A 9973-nucleotide genomic window follows, 5' to 3' on the forward strand; every position below is an offset into this window, starting at 1 on the left:
CAGGACTGCAACAGGTTAACTTAAAGCAGGAAATGCCATTTCCCATTTTATAGCAAAGCTGTAACATTCCTCTCTTTCCTCAGACTGGCCATCAAAGTTCAGGACAGAAATCAGGTCAATGTGTTAACAGGGATGAAGAACAGTTTTAAATCTCCTGTAACAAGTTCCTGTGAGCTTTCCGCAGGTGAGGAAGTGTCCTGCCAGTTGGTGCCTGGCCAGCTGTAGAGCAAGTGTCTTGTCAAACCCTACAGGGAAATGGTGGCCACCCAGGACACTGCCTTGCTCATGAAATGGTTCCCTTGTCCATGCTCCCCTCAAGTTCCAGGCAAGAGCTTGTGATGCCAAAATAGTTCCCACTTTTTACAGTGGTTCGTGACCAAAAAATAACGTTGGCAAGCTCACCATCTATAAAACACAGGGTAGAGACTGGAAGTAACCAGCAGTCTTCCTCTTTTCCCTTCTAAAAAGGGAAATGGAGCCTTCAACTGGAAAGGGAAAAAAAGGCCTTGGGGGAAGCCATGAAACATAAGTGGAAAAAGTGTGGAGGATCTGTGTCAAACCAAACAGGAGAGCTGTGCCATCTTGGCCCATCCCTCCATCCCTGGGAGGGCCCTGGGCTCCTGGGGAAAGCAGCCATGATGGGATGAGTGTCGTGGAGGGTGTGGGATTTTTATTGAGGGCTGGAGCACCTCTCCTATGAAGACAGGCTGAGAGTTGTGATTGTTCAGCCTGGAGAAGGGAAGGCTCTTGGGAGACCTTGTAATGGCCTTTCAGTACCTAAAGGGGCTACAGGAAAGCTGGGGGGGGGGGGCTTTTACAAGGGCTTCTAGTGATAGGACGAGGGGAAATGGCTTTAAACTGTAAGAGGATGGATTTAGATTAGATATTGGGAAGAGATTCTTTACTGTGGGAATGGTGAGACACTGGGACAGGTTGCCCAGGGAAGCTGTGGATGCACCATCCCTGGAAGTGTTCAAGGCCAGGCTGGATGGGGCTTAGAGGAACCTGGTCTGGTGGGAAGTGTCCCTGCCCATGAAGGGGGATGGGGACTAGATGGTCTTTAAGGTGCCTTCCAACCCAAACCATTCTATGATTCCATGTAACAGTTCCATGCCCCACGTGGTCATTGAACAGCTAGAAGTGTTTGCCTTTTCAAGCCATCCCAATTTGAACAAACTTCTGACTTTAAAAAGAATCACCTTGTGTTCCCTCTGGGGTTGGGGCATCCCAACTAAGGCTGCCATGGGGTGTAGGTTGGATATGTCACTTATGGATGGGAAGTGGGAACCACCAATCAAATTGGGCAGGTAATAGAAAGCTTTCAATCTGCTTATGCTTTATTTCTGAGGAGCTGCTGAGAGTTCAGGTGATGTTCTCACTGATGATAATTTTGAAGTTTTCTGCTTGAAGGTTTGAGCCAGTGCAAGGTCTTGCACTGAGGGTCTTCGAAGTCCTGCTCAGGGCTCTTTAATTGTTTCTAAAGCTGTGAAGCCTCTTAAAACAACAAGAACAACAACATCAACAAAAGCACAGGGCTCTTAAAAATATAAACAAACTTGTAGATTCCAGCTGCGTGGCTGAAAGGAACCTTGGGAAGACAATGCAAGTATTTGGCATTGTTGAGTCCTCCAATCATGTTGGAAACACTGGAAGCTTTTTGCACCAGTTCTTTCCAGGGTAACGTGCCCCTGTGTCCTGCAAAAACAGATCCTGCATCTTTGGCAAATTGGCATCTCTCTGATGGCACCAGGCTCTCTCCTTTGCACCTTGTGCAATGTCCATGTGGATGTGGTGGGGACAAATCCAGCAAAGCTACCCTCACCAAGCTGTAGGTATGGACCTGTTGCATCCTGCACGTTTTTCTTAAGCTCTGCTCTTCTTGAAGCCTCTGGCTGTTGATTTTCCCCATCTCTTTTTCTTGCTGGGCTTGCTCATGCCCTTGGCCTTGTCAGGACTGGCTCCCCCAGCCTCACCTTTTCCCTGCCCAGGGCAGGTTAGGAAAATGGTGGAAAGCTTCACCTTCAGCCCCTGAGCTTCTTCAGGGGACCCACAGGTGGCCCCTACACGGAGGTTGAGTTTGTCAATCCACCTGGAGATGTGGGAAAGGAGCGGGATGGTGTGAAGGGAGAGGTGACATTCCATGCCCAGGAGTGGGCACAGATAGCTTCAAAGCCAGGCCAGGTTGCTTAGGACCTCACCTGGATGACCTTTGAATATCTGAGTGTCTGTACACCCCAGCTTTCCCTACACCAGGAAAGCCGAGTCTACTTCCATCCTTGCACGTAGCCACGTGCTCCATCTCCCCACCATGGGAGAAGACCCAAAATGGCCATTATGCCATGTGCTCATGCCTGTGGCATGGCAGGGTCCTGCTGTCAGCCAGGTTGTCCCTCAGGCCTGTTCCCCTCTGTAGCACTCACCTGTGCAGGGGGAGGAGCTGACAGTCACAGTGGAAAGGCACGTCCCTCAGGTTGAGGATCTCCAGCCCTGTGAAGTTGCTCATGTTGGGGATGTTGCTCATTTTGTTGCTCTCCAGGTAGAGGCTTCTGATTTTGGGACCAAGGCCAGAGAAGGCACCAGGGGAAATCTGCAACAAAGTGAAGGTGAGTCAGGGGGATCCTGATGGAAGCAGGGGAGCAAATCTCTGCCCCTGCATTGCTCATCAGCTTGTGGGGCTGAGAGAACCTATCCTGAACCTGACAGCCCCAGGAAAGGGCTGTTCTAAACAGCAGCACACATCTTTGAGGACTGTCATTAACAAAACCAGTTTCAGACACATTTTGGGACTCACTAGACCCTGCTCAGTCTTCCTGGAAAGAAGGTGACGTGCAGGAGGTCTTAGAGCAATCCTTGGGCGCTGTTAAGGTGAGTGGTCTTCATGAGAGTGATGGTAACACCACTTTCTTGAGGGCATGGAGGAATTTGGGGTACCAGTGGTGAAGAGTCCCACAGGACAGCTGCTCATAGTAAGAGCAGGAAGAAATATTGGGGGAAAGAGGTGGTTTGGGGAATAGTCTGGACCCCACTGAAACTGGACATCTTCATGGAACAGAAGGAGCAAGGCTGTCCTGGAGGAGCTCGGGGACAGGTGGGAGCAAGATGATGCTCCAGCTGAGCCCAAGGAAGCCTCTGCTCCCAGCACCTCCTGAAGCCTCAGGCATTTGGGGCCATCTGTTTGGCTGCCTCTATAGGTACCACCAGCCCTGGGTGGTGCAACAAGATGGGACCTATGGCTGTGCCTTGTGGTGCCCCTGCCCCTCAGGGCTCCCCAGCCATGCGCACCCACTCCAGGCCCATGTTGTCCAGGTAGAGGTGCTGCAGGCTGGAGGCCACTGGCAGGAAGGCACCATCTTGCATGCGCTTGATGGGGTTTCGGGACAGCTTCAGCTCACTAAGGGCCGGCAGGCCCCGCAGGGCGGCTGTGGGCACCTCCACCAGGTGGTTTTCCTCCAGGTGCAGCTTCTCCAGCATCTTGGCAGGAGCCAGGGCAGCGGGGGCAATGCGCCTGATGGCATTCCCAGCAAGGTAGAGCCAGCGCAGCCCCTGGGCCCCGGCCAGGTCACGCTCTCCCATCTCCCGGATGGCGTTGTGCTGCAGGTGGAGGGAGATGAGGTTGGGCAGGAGCTGGAAGGCGCCAGCAGGCAGATGGGTGAAGGTGTTGCGGTCCAAGTTGAGGTAGGCCAGCTGTGGGGCCCCTTTGAAGGCAGCAGCCGCCAAGGTGGAGAGGTGGTTGTCGGTGAGGTAGAGGTAGACCAGGCTCTCCAGCCCCTGCAGCGCCCCAGGGAGCAGCACCCTGATGCTGCAGCTCTGCAGGTGGAGGGACACCAGCTCCTTCAGGCCAGGGAAGGCACCTGGCGGCACCGTCCCAAAGGTGTTTCGGCGCAGGTCGAGGAGGCGGGTGTCCTTGGGGAAGCCCCGGGGGATCTCCCGCAGGCCCCTGTTCTCGCAGGACCCGTGACGGAAATCGGGGGAGCAGGCGCACCCCCGGGGGCACTGCCCACCGCCGGCCCCCCTTGGCTCCTCCGATGGCGGGGGGGGGGCTGGGGGGTGGCCGGGGGCGGCCGCACCTCATCTCGAGGGACCTCAGGGAGTCGAGGGGCCGGCCACGGAGGGCAGGGGGTGCAGCACAGGAGCCCTCTGCCTGCACCCGTGCCCTCGTCAGCCAGCTGTGGAAGGGGCGCAGGAGGCAGGAGCAGAGCAGGGGGTTCCCGGCCAGGCTGACCCTCGCCAGCTCCCCGGCCCCAGCCAGGGGCAGCAGCCCCCGCAGCTGGTTTTTGCGGAGGTCCAATGTGCGCAGCTGGGGGCTGTGGGTGAAGGCATCAGGTGCCACGTCCTGGAGAGCGGCATGGTCCAGGGAGAGGTGCTTCAGGGAGGCCATGGCCAGGGCCTCCTCAGCCACGTAGGTGATGGGGTTGTGGCCCAGGTCCAGCCGGGTGGCCCCATCAAGCCTGGCCAGGGCCTCTCCCGGCAGCGCCTGAAGCTCATTGTGGTCCAGGCTCAGCCTGCGCAGGGCAGGCAGGGCAGCAAAGGCCTCACTGCCCAGCACATGGAGAGCGTTGTGGGACAGCCGGAGCCACCTGAGGGCCTGCAAACCCTGGAAGACCATGTCTGGGAGGTAGACCAAGGCATTTGCCCTCAGGTCAAGGACAGTGAGAGACCCCAGATGGCCAAAAGCACCTGGCTGGATCTCCTCAATGCGGTTCCCCTCCAGGGTGAGCTGTTGGAGGGATGAAAGCCCATCCAGGGACTCCTGGTAGAGGAGGGCTATGCCATTGGAGGCCAGGTTGAGATGGACCAGCCTCCCCAGCCCCCGGAAAGCTCCTTCCTCCAGCCTCTCCACCTTGCAGTGCTGGAGGTCCAAGTGTGTGAGGTACGGGGTGGCAAGGAAGGCTCCCACAGGGATGACTGTGAAGCTGTTGCCCCGAAGGTCTAGTTTTTTGGTGAGCTGTCGGTCACATGAATAAAACACTGAGTTACCCCAGAGCTGCCACCACGCACTGCCCCCGCCCTCCCCCTTCTCTTCCCCTGTCCCCTGCCCATTCCTTTGCCCACCTGTGGAACAGCAGTGGGGACAGCTGTCAGGTTCCCATTGAGGCAGAGGACATGGGCATGGAGGTTGTCACAGATGCAGGGTGTGGGGCAGCGAGCTGCAGCCGTGCCCCCCAGCACCAGAGCCACAGTGAGCAGGAGGAGCCCCCAGGACAGCCTCATTGCAGAGGGCACCTGTGGCTGAGGAGAGGTGGAAGTGAGGCCAGGAGAGGGGCCAGGCTCCTGTGTGTCCCTAAAGAGCATCGCTTACTGGTGGACTTTGCTGTGACCTAGTGGGGCAGGTCTCATCACCTTAAGAGCATGAGATGGTGAGATCACACTGTGATTCTGCAGGTAATAAATGAGGAAGAGAGCTGAAGAAGGAGGAAAATAAATAGAATGAAAAGCAAGGGCCAGAGATAGCAGGTCTCCACCTGGAAACAGCTTTTCCCTGGGTTATGTCACTGAGGGACATTTGGGAGCACCTACTCAGCAGTAGGCTTAGAGCAGACACTCTTCCCCCCCCCCCCCCCTCCTCCCTTCCCAGTTTTCATCATATATCATCAGCATAACATTGTCTTGACCTATACAGTGTATCAACAATCCTCCTACAATCCAGGCCTGCATTTTGTAAGGTGAGCAGGTACAGCCACCCAGGGGATGAGACCACGCTGGCTTTCTGAGCTGCTGTCTTGCTTTTCATTGCAAATGTCCTGTCTCCACCACTCTGGCTGCCTCCTGCCTCCCACCCTGCAGGCTGCCCACCCTCCTCCCCCTGCTCCGAGCTATTCATAGCAGTTTTTGGAATAGATCTCCACTGTTTAGCTGCAGGAAGGACGCGTTGGTTTTGGCTGGGAAGGAGCAAGCCCCTGGGGTGGAGGGGCCAGAGAGAGAGGCCAAGGCTGGGATAAGCACAGAGGGGGTAGCAGGGCTGCAGATGTGGTCAATACATTCCCCCCCATACGCACACCGCTCAAAGTCCGAGTTGCTGCAGCAGTGGGGTCTGCAGGGCTTAAACCCATGGAGCCACCATAGTGCCTATCCCTTTGCCTACCATGTCTCATCGTGTCCCCCTCCCACCCCCACTCTGCCCTCCTGCCATCACCACAGCCAGTTCTGCCTCAGCCCCCCTCCCATCCTGCACAGCCACCAGCGAGTGTCACCAACGCGATGCCCCCAGCTCACGCCTGGGCCATGTGCCAGGCATCATCCCACCACTCCCTCCCACACACACCTCGGGGGGGGGGGGGGTCACGCACCCAGGGGCTGGGGGTACCTGGACCTCAAGAAGTGGCAAAGAAAGAGAAGAAAGCAGCCACCCCGCTCCTCCTGCATCCAGCGGCTGCCGAGCTCCTGCGCCGGTGCGGGCGCTCCTTGCAGAAGCGAGAGCTGAATGGGCTCCCTTGTGTTGCTTTGCCAGCAGTGCTGGCCGGACAGAGCCAGAAACGCGGGAGGAGGAGGGAAGGAGGGAGGGATGAAGGGAGGGTAGAGCACCCCTGGAGAGAGGGCAGCGACCCAGACATCGCCTCCCCCATGCCATGCAGGAGGGTGGGAGCACCAGCACAGGGGAGCCACAAGCTGGCGTGTCACAGCACCAGTCCAGCCGGACCCTGGGCAGGACTTGCACTTGCTGTTCCCAGGGTTCTTCCCTTTTCTGGCTGCACAGTGACAGAAGACACGGAGGTGCAGTGCAGAAAGGTGACATCCAGGCAAATTTGCAACTGCAGTGGTAAGCCTGAGCCAAAGGAAAGAGGCAGCTGGCAAGGTGAGCTGTGGGGCCATGCCATGTTGACAGCCTCAAGTTCTCCTAATTTTGCTCTTCCACTTGTTTTGAAGAGACCACTGGTGGCAATGCCCATGTGAAATGTTTGCCTGCAGAAGCACATGGAGGCCTTTGTTTTCCCTCTCTGAGTGTCGTTTCTGTTTTGGCTCTGCATTTTGCTCTCCCAGGGACCACAAATAGATCTGCAGCCCAACAAAAACCTGAAAGATTTGCTACTAGTGTCTTTCTCCCCTTCAAGCCCTTCCCCTCTTCACCACTCTCAGCTGCCAGAACCAGTATGTCCCATCCTGGTGCCACCTGCAGGCGATGCACATGCTGGCCAGGGTCTGCAAACCTTCCTGACAGCCAAAGCCTCCCTGGCCAAAGCCATGGGTTGACATACCCTCTGTCCCTGCTAGCTCCTGGGGTGCTTATTGTTCCACAGCACAGGGTGACCACCCAACTGTACTGATGGGATGAGAGGCTCAGAGGCACCCATTCTTGTGCTCATCTCCACTCTGCTGTGCAGGGAGGACCATGGGGAATGTAGGTCCAGAGGGGATGAACTAGCCATGGGCTGGCAGGGGTCGCCACGAGGAGTTTGTTGCCTGCACCAAACTACCAAGACCTGTCTCAGGGTGGTGGCTGCCTCAAGGATGGCCATGTGAAGGGAGCAATGCCTGTTTGGTGTTACAGGGCTGGTGCTCCAGCTGCTGGTCTTCACCCTACCCTGCTGTGTGCCACCAGTGTGGCTGAGCCCTCATGCCCCCCTGAGCTGCTCCCACTCTGTCTAGCAGTGCCGTCTGCTGCCCCCACTGCCAGCTTTCCTCACTGCCGTCCCTTGTGTCACCACGAAGATGACTTTGCAGCACCACCACCTCTTCCCCATGCTGGAGGGCAGCTTCTTCCTGGATCTGCCAGATATTACTGCCCTCCACCTGGGGGGCAGCAGGGTGGAGCAGCTCTTGCCAGGCATTTTCAGGGGCCTTGGCAACCATGACCACCTCCACCTGAGCTACAAACTCCTCAGCCCTGCTGCTGGCCTGGAGCTGCACCCCAACTGTAATGCCATCCACCAGCTCACATGGAACCACCTGCTGCAGCCACCATCACCCCCACCACAACTCTGGTCACTCTCCAGCCTGCCCTGCTCCCCACTGGTCATGACGGTCCTCCATCTCACACAGCCAGGAGAACCCACATCTGTCTGGGCAACTGCATGGGCAGATACACCTCCCTGGCAGTGGCCTGGGCTCTGCTGGAAGACCAGGTGGAGGTCGAGGTGCAGTACCAGGCATCACATCTCATGCCTGCCCTTTCCCCAGCCTCCCCCCAGGGTTTTTGTTTGTTTATCCGGTAAAACTTGCCAGCTTCAGCTTCTAGAGGCCGCAGGGAGGGAGGCAGTCTTTGCTCCCTCTGATGGGACATGAAGGCAGCACAGCCGAACTTCCACTATGTGGGGTTAACCACCTCTGTCAGGCCAGATACTTCTGCTTTCCACCTTTGACTGCAAGGAGCCCGATCCTATTACTAGCACTAAAGGGCTTGCAAATGCACTCAGAACTGTTCCCTGCAGCGCTCTGCAACACCGCTGCATTAACGAAGTTCAAATTAAGAATACCTCTGACAACAGCTGTGCTTTTGGGGTGAGGTGGCTGCACAAGCCAGGCTGAAGCAGCACTGGAATGACTCCACATTCCTCCAGGGCACTGCTGAGAAAGTCATCTTCTGGGGGCAGAAATCTACTGGAAATCAGAGTCAGCAATCCCCATCCTGTTATTTTTTTTTCCCTGTAATCCTGAGGCTTAGCCAATTTTAAGGAACTTCTGAGTCCATGTCCTGCCTAGAATTGATCTGTCTTCTGCAGAGACTGTCACCTCTACTGTCACACCCCCCCTTTTTCTTACAGACATCTAATCTTGACATTGAATACCAGGACCAGGATAATCCTGTCTCTAACTAGCACTAAAAAGAAATTTGAGGATCAATATCTCACACCTGTTCTGCTCTATGGCTTGGCTACTCCAAGCTTCCCATGTAGGATCTCCCTATGACTCCCTGCAGGTCTTTGTGTAAGTAGCAGCATCTCACTGAGCTTTGCAGGCTTTGTTAGACAGCCTTGCAAACACAACATGCTCCATGGGACCCACTGCAGAAGGTCTCTCTCCTGCAGAGATTTACCCCTGGACTTGGTCTCTGTGTCATGTTCTCACGTTCCTTTTCTCCATGAGCCTCCTTCAGGGCAGAGGGAGATGAAGAGCAGCAAGAGGCCAGGGAACTTCAAGGAAAGCTATGCTAGGCTCAAGACTTACAGAAATTACAGATGCTTTTGTCTTGGTTTTGCCCTCAAGCTCATGGCAAAATTTAAACAGATTTGCTTTTGCAACAGGGAGCTGAAGGAACAGAATGAAATGAGGTGAAGAAGACAGGGCTCAGCCTGCAATGATTGAAGCTCCTTCTGTAGGTACAGGTGCCTTAATTTCAGTTGAGTTTTAACAATTTGGACACAGAGGAGTTCCAGCTTCAGTCACAAAAACTGGAAGAAAACACAGTTTGCTCTCAGCTTAAGGGCAGCCTTTTTTGGATGAAGGGACACTGCTTTTACATGAAGACCAGCATGTCCCCAGCCACAGCAACAAGACAGCTTTCCTGTGCCTGCTGGATCACAGCCACCCCCATTTCACCAGCAGTGGCCCAGAGCCTGGAAGAACATAGTGTGCATGCAAGTAGGTCTTTCACATATCATGCACTTTATTTCAATCCAGTCCCACCAGACCTCTGTTCTGTCCATGCTGCCTGCACACCCTGTGGGTTACCACCAGTTTTTCCTGCATTGAGGCCAAGCACATGCACCCTGCCAGCTGTGGCACATGCTGCCTCTCACAGGGAAGGGACAACTAACTCCATATCCCTGACTTCTTCCCAGTACCAGCCCTGCTTTACACTGCATGTTGATTGTAAGGTCAGGTAAGGGAGGATGAATAGTCTCCTCCAACTGAAACAGAGAGGTAAGGAACAACTCTGCTACCTGCAGAGAAAGATGTGTTTGATTCTCAGAGGCTTCAAAGAAGAGGGAGCAGGACCAAGCTGTGAGCTCAGGACTGGTAGGTGCCACAAACATGTATATGCACAAACAATCCTCCATAGGGTAATTTAAGGGCATCTGCTTCTACTCCTCCAGCA

The 9973-nt window shown here is 55.3% G+C and overlaps 1 protein-coding gene across 1 annotated transcript; it reads right to left on the minus strand.

Annotated features, from left to right (window-relative positions):
* Positions 1 to 1313: 1313 nt before the first annotated feature.
* On the minus strand, positions 1314 to 5211 carry CHADL (chondroadherin like). The gene is given in 5 exon segments (XM_051627006.1): positions 1314 to 2089; positions 2421 to 2587; positions 3283 to 4038; positions 4040 to 4945; positions 5053 to 5211. Coding segments are annotated over 5 exon segments (2214 nt in total). The 3' UTR covers positions 1314 to 1863.
* Positions 5212 to 9973: the final 4762 nt, after the last annotated feature.

Source organism: Apus apus, chromosome 1, assembly GCF_020740795.1.
Source record: "Apus apus isolate bApuApu2 chromosome 1, bApuApu2.pri.cur, whole genome shotgun sequence".
Classification (NCBI taxonomy): domain Eukaryota; kingdom Metazoa; phylum Chordata; class Aves; order Apodiformes; family Apodidae; genus Apus; species Apus apus.